The 21,078-nt window shown below is 39.1% G+C and overlaps 1 protein-coding gene across 1 annotated transcript in view; it reads right to left on the bottom strand.

Annotated features, from left to right (window-relative positions):
* LOC117872757 (adenylate cyclase type 2-like) overlaps positions 1 to 16,306 on the bottom strand; it is a 149,567-nt gene extending 133,261 nt beyond the window's left edge. Inside the window, exons 1-2 of the mRNA XM_034761515.1 lie at positions 15,917 to 16,306; positions 5,307 to 5,504 (exon numbers count right to left, since the gene is read on the bottom strand). Coding sequence (XP_034617406.1) covers positions 5,307 to 5,504; positions 15,917 to 16,141 — 423 coding nt within the window. The 5' untranslated portion in view covers positions 16,142 to 16,306. The remainder of the gene's footprint in view (positions 1 to 5,306; positions 5,505 to 15,916) is intronic.
* Positions 16,307 to 21,078: the final 4,772 nt, after the last annotated feature.

Genomic DNA, 21,078 nt, shown 5'->3' with positions numbered 1-21,078 from the left:
CTCAAGCTGGGAGTTCTCAGATGTGGGAATCTCCCTCAGATACTCTGCTGTGAAGATCAATGCAAAGAATTAATTTAGCTTCTCCTCAATGGCCTTGTCTTCCTTGAGTGCTCTTTTATTGCTTCAATAGTCCAGTGGTCCCACTGATCATTTGGCAGACTTACCGCTTCTGATGTACTTAAAATATTTGTTGTTAGTTTTTTTAGTGTATTCTGCTAGTTTCTCTTCAAATTCTTTTTTGGCCTTCATAATTATACTTTTACACTTGATTTGCCAGAATTTATGCTCTTTTCTTTTTTTCTTGATTAGGATTTGACTTCCAATTTTTTAAAAATGTCTTCTCATCTCTTTTATTCTGTTGGTTAGCCATGGTAGCATTTTTTTGGTCCTCCTGGTTTTTTTTGTTTTGTTTGTTTGTTTGTTTGTTTTTTAATTTGGACATCATATAGTTTGACCCTGTAATTTGATGTTTTTTAAAAAAATTAAATGCAGCTGGCAGGCATTTCATTCTTGTGACTGTTCCTTTTCATTTCTATTCACCTAACTACCTCATTTTTGTGTAGTTCAATTTTTTGAAGTTAAATGCTACTGTAATGGATTTCTTTGGTATTCCCTCCAACCCTCAAGGATGTTAAATTTAATTACATTATGGTCTCTATTACCAAGCAGTGCAGCTATATTCACCTCTTGGATCAGATCTTGTATGTCACTTAGAACTAAAACAGGAATTGCATCTCCCCTTGTCGGTTCCAGACCTAGCTGTTCAAAGAAGCAGTCATTCATAGTGTCTAGAAAGTTATCTCTGCACCCAATCCTGAATTGACACATTCCCAGTCAATATGAGTATAGTTGAAAGATGAGATGAGACACAGTAAAAGGACCAAATAGCCTGTAGAGATAGCCATCTCATGTTGACAACATTCATGTTTTTTGTCAATTTCACACCACACCACAGGATTCTAATCAACAGCAGTGACACTGACTGTCATTTTATTTTCACTCTTCTGCTTGGGGAACTATGAGCAGCAGTAGAGACATCTTAGCTGTTTGTCTGCAGACTTACGGCAGGTCTACACTACCACTTAAGTCAATGTAACTTACATGATTCAGAGATGTGAAAAAGTGCGTTTCCCGCCCTGAGCGATGCAAGTTTGGCACAGTCCACACTGGTGCTATGTTGGTGGGAGGCGCTCTCTTGCCGACACAGCTTCCACATCTCACCGAGGTGGAGTAATTATGACAATAGGAGAGCGATCTCTCATCGGCATAGTGAGTCTTCACCAGACACCCTACAGCGGCGCAGCTGCATTGGTGCAACTGCACTGATATATCACTGTAGTATAGATTTGGCCTTAGGAAAACAATGCTACATGAGTTCAGTGCACATTTGAAAAACTTCTCTCTGAAACCCTAAGAGATTTTTTTTTTAATAAAAAAATCAGCTTTGAAAAGAAACTTAGGCCCGGTCTACACTAGGGGTGTGGGGGGAAGGGGATCGATCTAAGATACGCAACTTCAGCTATGTATCTTAGATCAACTTAGAATCACTTACTTCGCGTCCTCGCGGCTCAGGATTGATGGCCGCCACTCCCCCGTCGACTCCGCTTCCGCCTCTCGCCATGGTGGAGTTCCGGAGTCGACGGCAGAGCGATCAGGGATCTATTTGAAGGCTATTTTATGAGTTTACTTTGTGTAGATTATATTCTTTATCACCTGGCTTCTGAATTACTGTATTAGAGACATAGTTTAGGAGGCAGCAAATACTCAGCTCTTGTCTACATGGACACATCAAGGAAAATTAATCCAAAATAACTAGTGTGAATAATAATAAAGGTATTAATGTGAAATGGATTGGTTAAAACACATTAAATCCCTGTGTGAACACCCTCATTCAGAATTCAAGTGTCTTTAATTCAGTTTAGTTTATTTCACTTGCAAAGTGAATTAAACTAAAATGAATTAAGACCACTTTAATTCTGAATAACCTTGTGCACATAGAGATTTAATGCTGTTTAACTAATCCAATTCACATTAACACCTTTAGTTAATTTGGATTAATTTTGCTGGATGTCTCTATACACACAAGACATAAGGGTATTTAAATACCTGTAGGTATTTTACTACTTGTAGAAATTTGTACAGACTTCCAAAAATCACATGGAGGATTAATTCTACCATTTAAGATCATTTTATATCATACAAAAATACTTTTTCTCTACTTTACTCTGAATTAATACTAGACAAAAGCATGCATACAAAAATAAAAAGATAGCCATACGGTACTATAAATAACTTTAAAGGAAAATTAATCTTTTAGTGGATGTACAGTTCTTCTTTTTGCGGATACAGACTAACACGGCTGCTACTCTGAATGCTGAAATTAAATCCTAGAATGTAAACACAGCCTGAAAAATTCCAACATCACAACCCTCATCCAGCAACAGAAATACTCAGTAGCAAAGCAAACAACACAAAAAGAAAAGTAAAGGGAAACAAAAAAAAAATGCTGAGGTAAACCTATGGGTGCCACTGATGTATTATTGGACATGTTACACCTCAATATTTGAGTATTCTTGGTATTTCCTTTAGCAAGTATAGGGAAGTAAAAAATGACTGCTGTAGATACTAAGGTGAAATACTCAAATGAAAAATTGCATTTTTTTAAGGGTAGCCCCTGTATTCTTATTCCTATCTTTTGCAATAACTGCAATGTGTGAGTTATTTAGAGGTGCAGTATGAAATAATGAATGTTTGAATAATCCAGCCTAGAGATCACAAAGGTATCGAGTCTCCATTATCTAGAAGAGATTTCTTCTCACTCCCATCAATTCATACCTTCCTTTTTATAGTAGAAAGTTTTTGCCTGGGCCTATAGTGCCAATCAGTTAATAACACAGTGAACAGTAAATTTATTTGTTCTACTACAAGGCAGATCCTTTGACAGCGAATCCCTGAATCCTCAATAGTCACCTACAGAGTGGAAGGCTTCAGACCTACAATTACTTACATAAATGCTCAATTTTAAGCACAAGTCAACAGTTTTAAAGGGACTGCTCATGTGTTTAAAGTTTAGCATGTGCCTAAGTGTTTGCAGGATCGGGGCCTAAGTAATAAGGCAGAGTGCTTTTTGAAGTTACTGTTTATCTTAAAGGATTAGAAGCCACCATATATATAGCACAAAAATGTTAAAGATTCTATCAAACTTTCAGTCAACAAGAATTTGCAAAAGGAAAACTTAATATACATGATAAAATACGTGTTACAATTCAATGGGAGGGAAAAGCAAGAAAATAAAAGTTGCAAAATATAATTCTATATACAGTGGATTAATAATAAGTATTAGAAATATGACAAATAAATCACAGTAGATTTACCAATTTAGGTGTCAGTTCTGTGCCAACTGAATTTAATGGGCATTTTGACAGGAGTAGGTCATGCATTCCTGCAGTGATATTCATGGGAATGACACTGGCATGGGACAAGGCAGAAGACTCCATCAGATATTCTTCATGTTGCTCAAATCCTCCCCGCTGTGAGGAAGTACTGGGGTGCTGCAAAAAAACCAGGAGGTGTAGCCTCCCAACCCCATAGTTTTCTTCTAAACAGATACTGGGGGTCCCCCACTTCCATGGAGGGGCTGCCCGTATGCATTGCTGCTGCTGCACCATGGCATAGTCCTTCTGAGGCTGTGCTATAGCTGCCATGGAGAGGGGGTTCCTAGCAAGGCTTAATGCTCTTGAAGCAGCATTAATTCACAATCAGATTTCTGCATGGAAATCCACAGACTTGGAAGGGCTGTTGTCATGGAGCTTAACTGAACGTAAAGAGCTTCAGTGAGGTGCTTCAGTAAGATCCTATAGAGGCAGAAATAATGTTTCCCACCCCCACCCTCACCCTCACCCTCACCTTCACCTTCATACCTCCCAGGAGAGATTTTCTGGCCATTAGCTTGTCCAGTCACAGAAGTCTAGGGGTGATATGGACCTTAGTTTTTGATCATTTATATATCACAGTTGTTTTTGTTCTCCTAGATACATTTTTATATATCTAATTTAAAAAGCAACATGCTGAGTCTATCATCATCTGATTCACCTTGTTTAGTTCTTACATTAATTGAGAGACTTAATACTGCACTCCTTAGCAAGTACTAATAGCAAAGCATGTTGGGGGGTGTTTGTTTTTAGTTTTAGTCATATTAGATTTAATAATTATATTTGTCACACTTTGCTTGTTTTCCAAGCCTATACTGAAAGCAGAAGTGAATTAGTTCTCTGGAATAAGTTACTTAACAGAGGAATTCTAATACTCATTTACTTGCTTTTTCAAGTAGCTTAATCTGCCAGTTAAAGGATACAAGGACATTATTCAATACAACAGGATTCTTTTTTTCCTTTTATTTGTTCCGTGCTACAGAATTTCAGGTGTTGCTTAATGGTTATTGATATGAAAAAACTAATTATAGATTAGGGTTCACATTCAATGACCTTCCAAAACCACCTGCACTAATCAGAAGAAGCACCTCTTTTTTAGTTTATTTATCATACATTATGTTGTTAGAGGGGTAGGCATGTAAAGATGATCTGCTAAGTGGGTCTGAGGTTTTGTTTTGGGTTTTGTAATTGGGCTTATGCCCTATCTTGCTCCTTTAAGACATATGGAGAAGGCTAGAAGGTTGTGGAGGAAAGTATTCCCCCCCCCCTCCCAATTGTTTATTATCTTAGAAGTATTGGGGGTGTCCAGAAAGTTTGGGTTTTGTGGAGAATCTGTTGGAGAGCTCAGAACATTTGTACTGCAAGGGATGGAAACTGAAGAGATGGGAATGTTGAACCTTTAACAAATACATCTTTTCTCCAATGGGTTGGAGTTGTAATTTATTGGAATTGAACAGGTGTTAACAAAAAACAAAGTTTTAAACAGTTTGACTAAAACACCCTTTCCCTCTCCATAACTCTGCTTTTGGTGACTTTACTCTTCTGATACCATAATTGCACTAGTTTTCCAGTCACCACAGAATCTTTAATGATAGAAAAAATAGAATGTTCAATATCTAAACAAGCAGGCAAAAAGAAAAGAAATATTTCAGACCTTCTTTCTACAATATTAAGACCAAAAGAGGGCACAAGCTCATTTTTTTCATGTTGCAGATAGAAATACATTCATGTAGAGTCTGAGCCTGCAAACCCTTACTTATGCAAGTATTTCACATGAGCTATCCCACTGACAGGAATGAGAATACTTGTATATGAAAGGGTTCTCAGGATCTGACTCAAATATAAAGAAAAACAAATTTAAAAAAAAAAACTTACCTGGTCCCAGGGACACATGATACCTCCAAAACACATGAAGAGATATCCCATGGCAACAAGACACACCCACACCACCAAAGAGAAAATACGGAGCAGCTTCTTAAACACAGATTCTATGCAGACAAGGATAAATATGGCAAAGAAGATTGCTAGGGCTGTTGGAACGGTTATTAAAAATGCCACATGATCGTCAATTTCCTGGAAAGAGAGAGAAGTGAAAAGGAAGTTAAAACTTAAAGCACTTGGGCTCACAATTAAAAAATTTCTTCCTCAAAAATATTTGATTAAACAATTATTTGTTCTAAATTGGTAGCCCAATGAGTCTGAACCTTACAAAGGCATGATGCTGAATACACAGAAATATTTTTTTCACTTTTAATATCACATTTGGGGCTATTTACATAATACAAAAACTATTAACTATACTATTGCAATGTGCATCCTATGATAAATGGAGGAAATGATTATTACAAAGTAGAATCAGGAAGATTATTATACACACTGAAGTGGGACTTAGCCATTTAAACTGTTTAGGCTTGCAATGCTGAGCGGAGCAATGCCTAAATACCTTTAAAAATTTGGGCTTAACTCCTTATTACCTAGTCCAGAATAGCAGCAAAGAATGTATGGGTAAAATAGGAATGTATTATTCACACTTCTCTGGAGGTTTTGTTGTATTGAAAGCTATATCAATTACTTAACTAAATGTTTCATATGCATAGACTGAGTTTAGTTTCTTAGCCATCTTACTGGAAATTTAGTAGTTAATGGAATCCCAGAACTTGGCAAAATCAGTTACATGTGAATCAAGTTTCAATCATATCCAATCTACAATGAGATTTATTTAAACTAAGCAATACTTAAAATTATTTGCCGAACCAAAAAATAAGTAATCAGTTGTTACTACATGACTTTATAACTTTCAAGATAAATCGCTTTAACATTATTCTAAAATAAAATTAAGAATTGTTTTATATCATTGTATTAGCTCCACAGTACTTCTGGTTAGAGGCACTAGCACTGTAGAGACCTGATCCTGCAATCCTTATACACACAGTTACTCACTTATGCAAGCAGTCCAGACTGCACTGGGATCAGTAGCGTGAGCAAGAGCTGCAGAGTCAGGCCCCAAGATCCTATTTTTCAAGAGCTTAAACCTTCCAGAAAATTACCCTTTAGGCTGAAATTTCTCATATTTGTTTCTCAGCCCAAAGGTGAATTCTTCTGGATAATATGAAAAATTCCATTTGGTTGATTTTAAGATGTGCAAGTATGTTTCTTATTCTTTAATTTTGCTCATGCTTTTTTCTGCTCTGATAACTTAAAGCTGGCTTTATTTTTAAACTTTAGAACTTGGCATGTCATATAATAGTTCTCAATGGGATGTGCACATTTTCTTTTGTTTTGAACAAAAATTGTCTGACTAACAAAGTTAGATAAGATTGAAAACATGTTCTGGAGGTGCAGTACATTCGCATTCCCTTTCCCGCACTTAGTGATTCAAGAAAACACTGAATATCTGCAGAGATATTCTTAACATCTTCCCAAAGTCTCTGGCAAGTCCTTCCCTTTCCCCTCCGCCCAAAATCACTTTTTTTTGTTTGCAGTATGTGATCATTGCATATATAATTCACATTTCTTGCATCTCTTAGTGTACAGTATCCTGAAAACCATTAGGGTAGTGAAGAATGAGGACCCCACACCTTTGGGATCCCAACATACTCCTTTTTAAAACACTGGATGGTTTATGACACTTCTCTTACCCATCTTTAAAGTTAGCACGTTCAAAATATATACTTATTTGACTGTGACTACAGACATGTAAATATAGCAGCAGCTTTCACTCTCACTTTTTTGTTTCTACTTTTCCTTTCTGCTCTTTGAGATGACCCATGCTCCTGTGCCCATTAAAGTCCATAGCAAATCTCTGACTTCAGTGGAATCAGAAGTGGGATTGTAATGTTCAGAAACTCATTTTTCTCTTGTTTTTAATTTTTTTTCCTTTTAATTTAAAAAGGTTTCTCGAAAAATTGTGAATTCAATATTAGCAATCAGAACTTAAACAGAAAGAACTAATATCAGGAAATTTCAAGTTATGGTTCTTATATCGCACCATGCAACTTCGGCACATTGCACATAAACACATACACTTTTATGCATATGTTTACCTTTAAGTACCTGAGTGGTGTTTTTGAAGACAGAGAAGACTACTGTTTAAAGTTAAGCATGAGTATACATATTTGCAGCAGTTGGATCAAATATGAACACAAATGTAATCACACATACTGAATGCCGAAATATTACATATGGGTAATGTAGTAGAGTTACAATTGCTGAACTCTATCTTTGAATCTCCTGAATGTTGTGCATCTGAATTCCTGATCTTAATGATGTATTACTATACCTCACTGCATTTATTTTTTACTGTCTTAACCAAAGGGAGGTTAGACAAAGCCATACAAAAAGGTATTTCAGCTGAGTTTTTCACTTCTCCACTTCTACTCTGGAATTGCATGGATCTGAGCCCAGAACACTGTGTTATATTCTAAAGGGTCTAGTTTCCCTAGATTACTACATGTTAACATTATGTTGCATGTTTTGTGTCTCATAGAAAGTGATGTTGCTAGCATTAAAGATGAACAGACTGCTATTGAATAAAACTAACACTGAAGAGAAACAGGGACTTAAAAGATTGCTGAGACTAAAGTTCAATGATGAGAACAATACTGAAAATATCTGTTTTCATTATTTCAGTATATTCAATCATTTGTTTATAGATTATTGGGAAACCAGGCATCCCTAGCAATTCAAAATTCCACCCATTTCCCTCTTTTCAACAGCCAATGAAAATTGATCCAATGCACTAACTATGCCCCTAGACAGACTGTGTCCAAATAGGGAGAACAAGAAGCCTTAAAACATAATGGGACAGATCTTCAGTTTATGTAAATGAAAACATCATTGATTTCAAAGAAGCTACACCAATTTACACCACATTAGGATCTGGCTCATGTTTTTAATATCCAAATCCTTTCAAATATCGCTTATGCTTGTGTAAGTATATGTCAGAGTCAAAGAAGTTCAAAACAATGAAACAGTTTAGAAAACACACACACAAATCACTAGATTGGGATTTTTTCTAAAAAAAAAAAAAAAAACCTTAAGTATTTCCCAACTCTGCATGTAGAAATAAATGTTAATGTAGTGTCAGCCGGGGTGGAGGATTTGGCCCATAATTTTAATTTGGAACCAGTTTTTAACCATAATATTTTCTTATATTGCTTCACAAAAACTAAGGATGATCAGTAACATAAATTCAAATGCTGAACATTTAAAACTGGCAAAACACTGATAAGAAAGTTACAAATATTAACATGATCAGTAGGCTAAAATCAGCAGACAAGTGCAAAGAGATGAAACCTTGAAAACCTAAACGTTACATTTCCTTAGCCCTTTTTCAAAAAGTAAAGAAAATATTTTTGACTTTTCTATCATTGGTCTCAGAGATTAAAGTACACTGAAGGTAATGGAATTAAACTGACAGCATGGTGCCTTCAAACATAATGGCTTAGCCTACAGTATATGGTTCTTCTTTGATCAGCTCTTTATCTTTCTAAACGTTTTCTCCCTTGCTGTCTTTTAATTACTGAACAAATTAAATGTCTACCACTGTTCTGGACAGAATTCTGAGCTTTTATGCAATATGCAATAATCCTGTTATCTCAGGTGGAAACTGAAGAATCACTCTCTGGGGTCTTTTCAAGAAGCTACAGCTTTTGTCATCCTTTACACAATTATTTCTTTGTCCAAATAAATGGCATGACCTCAGTTTAGATTTTAAACAACAGAACTACTGTACGTCACTGAACTCTTTTATGATAAATCATACATTTTAATAAAGTGTCTCTATAAAATAATGGAAGCTTAATATTTTCACTTTTAGCAAATAATATGTTTCCATTGGCTACTTTAATCCTTTGGTACTTTATGGTTTATTCTGTACTGCTAATGTAATTTGCCTCCAGCCTATGTGTAGCAGACTACTGCTGCGGTCTCAATCGTTTTATCAATCTTGTGCACACTCAAGCTGAACTAACTTGAATAGCTTATTATGTCCGTAGCTGAATATAATGAAATGTTTTCTAAATTTAAATGTAAAAGCAAATGGAGAATTTTGAAATGCTTCTTCAAACAAAATACCAAAGTACATTAGTCTTCACATACTTATTGTTAAAAGTGTGGCTCTATTCTGAAAAGCAACTGTAACATAAATAGGACTTTTGGGTTCAAGGGTTATCATCCCTCAATGATTCAATTATTTTTGTATCAAATGTGACCAGTTTAAAAGTTAAAAAGGTATTTTTTTCTAACTTCCAGCCAAGCAAATTTAGCTTGGGATGTGGAAGCCAAACTGGATTATTTCCCATCATGCATCATCATCACCAGTAATAAAAGATTCTTCAGGACAAATTATGCCCTCAGTGGGACTTTTGCCACCCATGGAATGGCAAAGGTGTAAATTATTTGGAATCTAGTAAACAACTACGTTCATGATGCACAAATTGGAACAGAACACTAAGCTCACTTAATCTTAGCACTCTTGGCTCTGCAGAGTTGAAAGTAGTGAAAAGCAGAAAAATATATTTTTGCCACTAAATTGAGCTGGATATAACTCTGAATACTCAGAGGGGACAGATCTACTGAATAAGATGCCATTTTCCCATATTCACTTTTCAGAGTGGGATAAATTATTATTTAATATTGGTTAAATTCCAAAGATAGAAGGTTTTCCAGAAAATACATGACTGCATTAAAATACACCCTATTTTTAAAATTACATAATCATTTTTATAGCATTTTGTTTTCTATCTAAAGAACAGAGTCAAATTCAGCTCTAGTGCAACTTTTTTGGAATAAACAGAGACAAGTCACTGATAGTTTCGATGTTGGAGGAATGTGGTTTCACCCTACATTATACAAGATTCAGGATGACAGGGTGATTTCTGTAAAACTGTTTTTATGCCTGACTCTATCACACATATACCACTATAAAGCAGAAGTAACCCCCTGGGAGTCAATGTAGTTACACCACCAAAAAAATGGTGTAGGTGATCAGAACCATGCACTATGTGCTGGTGTAAGTGATCCTTGCTTAATGACGGCTTTGGCAATCCCCAGACACCCAGCCTGAGCTGTTCTGACTCCAACTATAAATCCATTCTTCCTGCTTTTTATTTTTTCATTCTATAAATGTCACATGTTTTTGGCAGCTTGCAGTATCTGGAATTCTTCTTCATTGATTTGCATCACTTGACTTTGTTAATGGTATATGAAATAAAATCTGTCAGTGCATATTAATAATTCATCTTTTTGGTTCTAAGGGACTGGATAGGGTTCAGGGGATTGGAAATTGAATGCACTTATATGCCACCATTTGAAATCCAGCCCTGCATGGCAGTAACCAACAGTTGCTCCCATCTGAAAATGTTTAATTATCTATGGGAAATGAGTTAGTGGTCTCAGTCCAACTCCTAGTAGAAAAAGCTACCTTTACAATTGCTGCTGGGTGGCACTCACAGAAGAGAAGCCAGGGACTAGATGGGCAGTAACAATTAACTATATTTTCACCCCTTGAAGTGTTCCCTCTAAAAAAGAGGTTAAGGCACATTAGCAGAGAAGTGCATGAAAGCAAGTACTGTACCTATCCTTTTGTTAAATAAGATTTTCAAATAAATTCATCTGATGTTTAATGTATTTGAAATCCAAATACTCAGATACATGCAAATACATGTTTGAAGTATACTTACTGAAGTATATTGTTTCAATTTTAAGTGTTTTAAACAATAACGAATTTAGTGCAAAAAAGCTACATTAATGCAACATTCTTATGCAGTTAAAATATCAATGATAGTCACAAGGGTCAAAGTTACGGTTTTCAGAGCAACAGCACTGGGTATACACATCAAAGGTCAAATATATGCTTTTTTATATCCATGCAGCCCAGCTGAAGTCAGGACCATGAACTGATGAATATCCAAGTCTTGAACCATTAAATAACGTAATGATAACTTTGCACTTTGACTCCCACTTTCAAATCAGCTAAAAAGTAGTTGTCTCCAATAATTTTGTTCCTGATATAGAACCAAATGCAGTCCCTAAGCAAGCAAAATTCTTGATGACTTCAGGAACTGTTTTACTTGTTAAGGATCACAAAATCTGAGACGGAGAGTACATAACAAATTTAATATGAGAGAGAGGAAAATGGTGCTTATTTATTTTTATTATTTTTAATGACCCTTACTATTGCCAGATAATTATTTTAAAACTTTACATTTTTCAAGCATTGATCCTGAAACTTGAGAAATCAGTATAACTAAATAACATTCAAATTATTTAACACAGAACAGTGACTACAGAATAGTGTTTCAAATGTGTCATAAGTAACTACAAATCCATATGAAAAGTTATAGAATGCAGTTATTCTTATCACAGAAAAGATTCTTAAAGTTCATCCCCTAAAGACACATTCTGCCCTCTTTCATGCCTGTGAATCAAACTGATTTAAAATCAAAGGGATTTTTACTTGAGTAAGGACTCCAGGATCAGACCCAGATTCTGCCTCTGTAATAATGGAGCACCAGCATCTGATTTTTTTTGCTTATTTAAAGAAAAACTAAGCCAAATTCTGGTAGCTGGAATATGAGCAAAATCAGCCACACAACTATAGACAGTGCACAGGATACTCTACTATTTAAAATAGATGTGACCAATCTAAGGGGTGAGTGGATTCCACTGTTACTTCACATGGTTACTTCTACCATATTGTGGTTAATAAAACAGCCATCCAAATATATATGCTCTTTAAATAGTAATTTTAAGGTTAAACATTTACATATATGTAGCATCTCACTTCCAAAAGTGACCCCCAAAAAATCTTCATTTTGTTATATAAGGAACAGAATGTCACAACTGTAGATATTTCAGACACACTCCTTCACAATTCTACATTTCAATGACCTTCAAGCCCAAAATTAACCAATTCTTTTTTATTCCTACAAATTGGGATTATAACGCATATATGGCCAGAATTATTCAATGTATTTTGGCAATAGTAAGTAGTTTGTATACTAAAAAGGAGGGGGGAAATGGGTGCCTCTTGCTCCTTATATATGGAACAAGGAAGCAACAAGAGAGTAAGTAGCTACTGAAAATAACACTGACATCTGGCACTGCTTTCTTATTACTGGAAGGCTCTTAGGGATCTGGGAATAAGGAATTTGCTCTCCATCTTTTCAAGCAGCTGCCAAAGATGGAAGCCTGACCTGTTTCCCCAGTGTTTGATTTATTATATATTTTATGTCAGGTGCAGAGAAGCAAAAGGAGCTACATGATAGAAGGACATTTAAAAGGCTGACACAGAGCAAGAAAGAAAATGTACAGTATCATTCAGAGCTTCTAGCTTTGACTGTTCATCTACCACTATCCCAGGAATTGTATATTTAATGCATAAGAGGTTCTAAACTTTAGTTTCAAAGGTCAAAAACACAGTATTCTTATGATATAGAACACAATCTCCAAAGAAACTATTTAAATAAAAACCAGTGTATTGCATAGTTAACAGAATTAGATTTCAAATAGCAATTTGAAATTCAAACGACCTTCTTTAATATAATTCTTTTGAAGCTTCTATGAATTTTTCATCTTATAACTGGTATTGTGACAGGTCGAAGTAAATGACTAAGTGTAACATTTCCCTGTAAGGCTGGCCATATTTTGGAAATAGTTGAGAATGTATTATCAAAAAAGAAAGATGAAATCTGAGACATACATGAAATATATCAGCAATCAATTAGGCATGGCAATCTATTTTAACAAAATCAATACAAATACTAAATAAAAGCAAAAAAGTAGTTGTCTTACAACTGTCAGACTCAAATTTTCTTAGGGAAAGCCTGAAATATAAAAATACTTAATAATTTATGTTCTTCCTTTTACCTAACAGATGCCTGATTCTAGAGTTCACTTCTCAAATTGGAAGTAAAAATAAGAAAATGAATCAAATTACGTTGTAAAATGTCAAACTGGAATTTGTTTTCACAATGCACTTAAGATTCTTTCAAAATAATCTTAACTGCATAATAAGAAACCCAAAGGTGTGACTGTTAAAGATTTTCTTTAACTTCAAAACATGGTACATAACTGTTTAGAAATAGTATTGTGTTGGACTGAAAGATGACTTCATTTCTACTCTGTTACTATCTGACCTAATTAAATATTGCACACAAAACCACCACATACTGTATGTGCAAAATAAAATCAGAGCTGGTAGTATTCCAGAATGGCTTTTCCAGATCAGATATGAATAATTTTATATATAGTTGCCCAGACCCTTCATCTTGCTATCTGCAAAAAAATGATTATGGTCCTATATCTAGGCAAGGAGGATGTAAATTCTAAATCAGATATAAGAGAAACAGATTTAAGCCTTCAAAAAATTCCTTGGCTGTGAATAAATCCAGGCAAGATTATTCTAATATGACATTTTTAGGTGGAAATCTAGGCAATGATCCAAAGAATTTTGTCCAATATCCAGTAGCTGCAGTCTCCAATGGCAAACTTTCACTCCATCTTGAAAATGAAATCACTTCCATCTCACAGCTGAAAACTTCAAAGAAGAATCCTTTCTCTCTCCTCAATCACTCTTTTCATTGTCAACCACCGGAAAATGAAACATTGGAAAAAAGTTCTAAAAGCAGTTTTTTTTCTCTGTGGTATGTCTGGAATTCCAATGACAGACTGAACTATAAAATTCAGAGTGTTTCTGAGGTTGTAACTCATGGCAAGACTTTGCCAACTCATACAGCTCTGTTTCCATAACTCTCAATAGTCTTTCAGTTTACACCTGCTGTTACACCATTATTGCAAATGATTTACTTCAGAAATAGAGTTATGAAACTGAGTATGTACAGCCTGTTATAACAAGCTGTGAATTACACTGAATCAGAGAAATGAATGCTGGTTTTTATTTAAAAAATGTGAATTTTAGTGCTAATGATTGTGAGGTCCTGGTGGCACTGCCTTGACCCAAACAACCTGTAGGCAGGTACTCTGCAACCCTTAGCTATGTAAATACATCTCAATGTTGGCATCCAACACAGACACCTGCTTCTCCAGTCCTGGGTCTCTTGAGCACTGATTGTTAAGCACATTGAACTGTGCAAAAATGTCTTTAACTAACTAGAATGAGATCATCAATTTAATCTGTGGTTTGAACACAGGGTTCCTGAAATGAAACACTAGTGCACTAGCCTGCACTACCACTAGCCATTGCTGCTGCTACTAGTTTTATGTTCTTGTTGTTTTGCATCTATCCTCCATTTAACAGACTGGGAACCTTACCTTAAAACAAACAACAAACATCAGACTTCATTGTGCTTCTTTACCTAGTCTGAGCCCCCTCAAAACACTTGGCTCCAGTTGTCAAGAGAGAAGTCTTCAGATGTCTGGTGTTTGCTGATGAATGCTGGTGTTTGCGCCTAGTAGGTAAGGAAAAAAAGTGCCTACAGGGTTCACCAATTGTTTAAATATGCAATATCCTTCTTGAGCTTGTAACAGAAGAGATACAAATCTGTTCAACTTCATCCTCACTTGGAGGCTATTAACTACAGCCAATAAATGTTATTAGACCATTCCGACAAAACATACAAACTGAAAACCAGAATGTCCCATTCTTTTATTTAAAATCTGAAAGCACTATTGCTCAGTACACATTGTGACAACCTGAACATTAAATGTGGAAAGATGCCATAAGGAATAGGAATTTTACTGCCCTCTACAGCTTTTCCTCTCTGTTCAATTCAAGGGTACAAATCCACAGATTTTTGAAGGAAATCATCAACTGGTAAGATTGAGATCTGCTGTTGTGACATTTTATTTCCCAACTCCTGGAAGCTCTGCAGTTAGCATGCAGGAAGGGTAGCGAGCACAAGAAACTTTCATTCTCCTAAAAATTAAAGGCTTCACTCTGCAGCAGAATCTCTGTCTAGAAACTGGGTCAGTCTCTGAAAACGTTGTGACTACAAAGAAGAGAAAAAGGCTCCACTGCCTTCTTCAATGCCATAAAATGGGTTGTTTTAAAATGCTGCTGGGGACTAAAGGTTTTTGCAGATTTAAATCCTGCTACTAAAAAAAGGTCAATACGGCTAATCTGAAACAGAGCCAATAAATTAAGCGAATTAAACTCGATGTGTTGTCGATGCAGCTTTAGCTCCATTAAATAGGACCCCCAACTTCTAACTGCCGCTGCTCTAACTCGTTTTAAGACTACAAGAAGCAGCGAAGTTTGCGGCGGAGGAAGGGCTGTGGGTGACCAATGGAGCCCCGTACCCCTGCCTACCGAGCTGCTGGACCACGCCACCCCTGGACAACGCAACTTTCTTTAGCACCGCGTCTGCCGCCTTCGCTGCACCCCCAGCCTGCTCTGCAGAGCGGAACGCGGCCACCAAGTTAGATAACAAGGACCCGCAGGGAGGCAGGGCAATGGGAGGGGAGGGGGCTCGCGGGGCAGCGGTGGGGAAGGAGAAGGGCAAGAGCGGGAGCAGGTCGCTTACCAGCCCCGAAGCGAAGAAGACGGCGAGCAGCGCCAGGCAGGCGCCCATCACGATGAGCAGCAGGAAGACGAGGAGCGGGTGCTGCTGGCTCATGCAGTAGTAGGACTCGTAAAGCCAGTCCCGGGAGCGGGGCTGCTCGCTGCTCACCCCGCAGCCCCCGTCGGCCGCCTGCTCTGCCCGCTCCAGCAAATAGCGGCGCCGCCTCATCATCGCTTCTTGCCACATCCGAGCGGCCCAGTGCCCCGCGCAGGTGGCCGGCGCGGCCGCTCACCCCGGCTGAAGCAGGTTCCCCTCAGCGCCGCTGCGGCGGGCGGGCGGGCTCAGGAGCGGGGCGCAGCCTTGCGCTGGCCACCGAGAGGAGCAGCATGGTGCGCCGGCCGCCGCTTGGCTCGCAGCTCGATGTGGCTCAGCGGCAGCAGGCACCACCCCCTGTGCACATGCCCTGCCCGGCTCCGCCTGAGCAGGGGTGGCGGAGCAGCTCCTCCTCGCGGAGGGGCGGTGCCCGCAGCAAGCGTCCGGGGTAGCCCCGAGGTTGGCTGTGCGCTCCCGCCCCTCGTCCACCAGCCCAAACACAGCCAGGGGATGCTCCTCTCCCGCCGCCCCAGCTCCAGGGCAGGGTTCCCCGTCTTCGGGCGGCACCGGCAGGCTCCCCAAAGGACTAGCGCATCTGCTCTCCCGCAGCTGCTTCGCCTCCCTCCCGGAACGCTCGCCCTTCGCTGCCTGTGTGGGGCGTGTGAAAGACTCGCTTGTGCTGCCCTCCCCTCCTCTCTCTGCAAACATTGCCAGCCCGGAGGGCTCTCCACACCGCACTGCAAGGGGCAAAGGGGAGAGAGGAGGCTGGGGACAGTTGAAACGTGGACTCAGACCAGGGTTATATGTAGAGATAGTGGGCAAATGTGTGAATGAGTTCAGGCTCCCACTAGTCCTAACCCTCAATTGTGGGGATTGTGCGTCCCCGAGGGTACATAATTAGCATCCTTGGGAGAGAAGGCAGAACAGATTCACTTCAGTCAGCGTCGTGTTTGAATTTGTTCTTCCCATAAAATACAAATGTGAAAGGCGGAAGAGAGCTGCGGGGAAGAGGAGATGCTGAAGACGAAAGAGACAAAGCAAGTCATTGAGAGCCGTGCCAGGGTGTTTGGGAAAGTGCAGCGTTCATCAGAAAGATTTGCCGCCGCCCCCCTCAAGTGTCTCCACTCCCGCAAGAAGGGAAGGAGAGTTGTATCTTTTGGACTCTTTCAAGTTGTGACACTTAGATTCATATATTCTAGGACTGGAAGGGACCTCCAGAGGTCATCGAGTCCAGTCCCCTGCCTGCATGGCAGGACCAAATACTGTCTAGACCATCCCTGATAGACATTTATCTAACCTACACTTAAATGTCTCCAGAGATGGAGATTCCACTTGTAACAAGAAAATTTTAAATTGACTGCTGCGCTGCAAAATCTCTCAGGCTCAGCACAAGAGTGAGATACTTTAAAAATTGCCTTAAAATGATTCCTAACTTGGGGTGGAGGGGGGAGATTTGTTTCACTGAGTTCCTTTTCTGGAGATTGAATCGTCTCTTTTAAATCATGCCTTCATTTTTATCACAATAAGAATTTAATTAGGGAAATGAAGTCACTGACATTTTATCTTCGTAATTTAACCGTCTTTCTTTTGTTGGAAGTCTTGGCTAATCCTAACAAAATAGGAAATTGAATCATAATAATTTTAGTTGTGCATCTCAATTAATGCTTCTGTCATACACATGATCTTCAGAAAACAGATCACATGACTTTTAAATCAGTTTTAAAATAGATTAAAATTAAAAATAAGAAGAGCAGCCATCATGGAAAAGCTCGTTATTAGTCTTGGATGAAAGGTACAAACACGACTACAAAGGTACAAACACAGACCTTGAAAACTGTAAGGACTACTTGACAGACTGATTTACTATGTTTCAACATACTTATGATTGGTGTCACTTCCAGGGCCTACCATATATGCAGTACATATAAGAACATCAAGGAAAGGGAAGACATTGAGGTACTAACTCCCGTTCCCCCCCACCACCCCTCAATTCGAGCTCTGTCCACATGTATAAATGTAAAAAGCAACAGAGGGTCCTGTGGCACCTTTAACACTAACAGAAGTATTGGAGCATAAGCTTTCGTGGGTGAATGCCCACTTCATCAGAGCCTGAGAGTTTGCAGCACAGCAGTTAGCCAATTTAAAATTTTCTTTTTACAATGTATACATGTATAAATGTGTGCATTTTTCTGAATACATTTAGACCATCCTATTTTCTTCTGAAGAAGGACGTGGACAATAACAGAAACCCCTTGAGACAGCAGCGACAACTGTTATATAAGGTCCAACATAATACTACAGTAGGCGGCCATGGCATACAGAGTAAAAATCTGATACCTGCCTATTTATGCAGTTCATGCCTATTCATGCAATAATATTGTATGGCAATAATATTGAAGGGCACCAGAATTCGAGGTAATAAAGTTGACTCATAATCAGCTACTCCCTGAGCTAAAAGAGCAGCAGCTCATGTTGCAGTGAACACTTTGACAGATTAACTTTATTACACTCTAATAGCAAATGTCAGTAACACACATGCCACTTGGTGCACAGGGTAATCTGTTGCTGATACAGAATTTGCTCCAAAATATTTCTTCATAATGTATTTACTGTAGTAGTTATGTGATTCAGCTAGCATCTAGAGTACAGTAGAAGCTTTATAAAGGATGGCGGTGCCTGTACATGTATATAGAATCACTGTCACCATCCAATATAGTTTATGTTGCCCTGATATATTTTAACATATTTGTAAGGGCTAGATCGTGTCCATCTGATTGGAGGAAGGGATGGATGATGCTGGTTTGCATATGCTCTCCCCCAAATTATTCTGATTAATTTTAGTGGGGTTTTCACTACTCTCTACCATGCCACACTTAATCCGAGGAGAAAATATGGCCCCGGGGTACATTCCACAAAACAATTTTACTATTATGGCAATGGGGTCATTTGTTTGCTAGTTTGCTCCAGAGCGATTTGAATGATTGGACCAGCTAGTTCCTCATTATACTAATTTCATGCAATTGTGCAGACTTAATTGACTATCTTGTGCATATTCATTATGATGCATTCATGATCACAAGCTGTTTTTCCACAGGACCCCTACCTCATTCAGTACAGAGGATGGAGCTACTCTGGAGCTTAATGAGGGTTATGTAGTGAAGGAGGCTGTTGTGTGTAGGATCCCTGCTTCATTTTTTGCAGCAGTTGGAAGGTTTAAGGTAAATGAGGCAGGAACTGCAAGATGAGAAAGGAGTGAAGGGAATAACTGATAGCTGTAGAAGCTGTTTTCTCTCCGGACGTGCTACTAGAGGGGAATGGAGACATACACTTTGCCAGTGGGTTTCATAGCTATTTGCTAGACAGCAAAAGCACATTGAGATTTAGGAATAATGGATTCAGTTCTAGGTTCTATAGGGAGTGTCATAGGGCAAACAGCCTTCTTGGAACCCCCTTATGGCTTAAGGTTGCTCTACAGGCAGCCTGCCTCAGTTTTCTCCCTTCAAGCATCTCCTTAAATAAACACACAGAGTACAATGCCACCCCTACTTGGGGTCAGGTTTTATTAACAAAATATTTCAAAATCAGGTCTTATCAAGTCCATCCATTTACCCACTCCTAGGTCTTTCTCACTTGTAGTCTCACTCCTAAATCCCAGCTTTTTTCAGTAGGAGCTTACTTGCTCCCCGAAGCCTCTGTACTTCACGCTGGTCTCCCTGAGTTTATCCCATCTCTGCAGGTTCCTGCTGCTCTTTACAGGGGAATCAGTTAATCCCTGATCAGGTGTGTCTCTTGAGTAACTAGGGTTGCCTGGCCCTAGGCCTATAGCCTTTAACAGGCAAGCCACCCTGTTATAGGCAAGATATTGTAGCTACAGACCTTCATGCTCCTGTCTCCTCAGGCTGTCCTTGTCCCCTTCTACTCCTATTTCTCCTTCCCAGCTCCTGTTCTTACACCCCCGCCCACACACACACGTTCTGCTTCTACTCCTCTGGCTCCTGGCTTGTCCCCCTCATCTGTTCCTGTCCCTCTCTCCCTGGATCCTACCCCTCTCCTGTCCCCTGCTGCTATCCCCCTGCCTCCTCTCCATTTCCCCTGCCTAATTCCTACCTCTGTCCCCCTACTCCTATCCTCCCCACTCTGGTTTCTGCCCTGCCTCTCTCCCCCTCCCTCCTCTGCTCCTGTCTTCTCCCATCCCTGGCTCCTGCACCCTTTTCTGGCTCCTTCTCTTCTCCCTCTCCCACCACAGGCTCCTGTACCTGATGCACCTGTCCCCTGCTGCTCTGCATCTCTTCCCTCTCCGCAATTTCTCTGCCTGGGCATTCCAGACAAGGAGCTAAACTTCCTTTTCCTTGCTGCCTGGGTGATAGCTAAAGGAGAATTCAGAATACATAAGACACAGTCTCCCTGCTCTCAAATAGCCACCTGTCTTGGATGGTTTAGACACAACAAATCCTGCATCTTGGCAGGCAGCTAGACTAGATGACCTTTGTAGTTCCTTCTACCTCTATGATTCTATGAATTCCTGGACCCAGCACCACAGTAGTCCCAGTCAGACAGGAGGAGCAACTGCAGGGAAAGTTCTGCTCAGCCCCTGTAGCTCTGGGATGGAGCATGCTCAGATATTCTGTGGGATAGTGCATGCAGTCTGGTCAGCACTAAGACCAATGAGGGGATGGAATTAGGGTGACCAGTTGTCCCGATTTTATAGGGACAGTCCTGATATTTAGGGCTTTGTCTTATATAGACACTTATTTATCCTCCATCCTCTGTCCCTATTTTTCACACTTGCTGTCTCGTCACTCTAGATGGAATCTGCAGAAAAATTACCTGTCAACCTCTTAAGTCTCTACTAAGCATGTGCGAACTGAGGTTTTGTTTTCTTTTAAATCATCACTTGACCAATTTTGGGCAGATTTACACAGGGATAGCACAAGGTGCATCCCTGTCACCAGAGAGACCCTCCCCGCTGCCAAATTTCAAGTCTCTGCCTCAAACCATGGGAGCAGTAGAACTTCTCAATAAAACCATTGTAAGATTTTTTCTAACCTGAGCAAAACACCATATTTTTCTCTCTAACTTTATTCTCAGAA

Source organism: Trachemys scripta, chromosome 2, assembly GCF_013100865.1.
Source record: "Trachemys scripta elegans isolate TJP31775 chromosome 2, CAS_Tse_1.0, whole genome shotgun sequence".
NCBI classification, from domain to species: domain Eukaryota; kingdom Metazoa; phylum Chordata; order Testudines; family Emydidae; genus Trachemys; species Trachemys scripta.
This window is presented reverse-complemented; position numbering and strand designations above follow the sequence as displayed.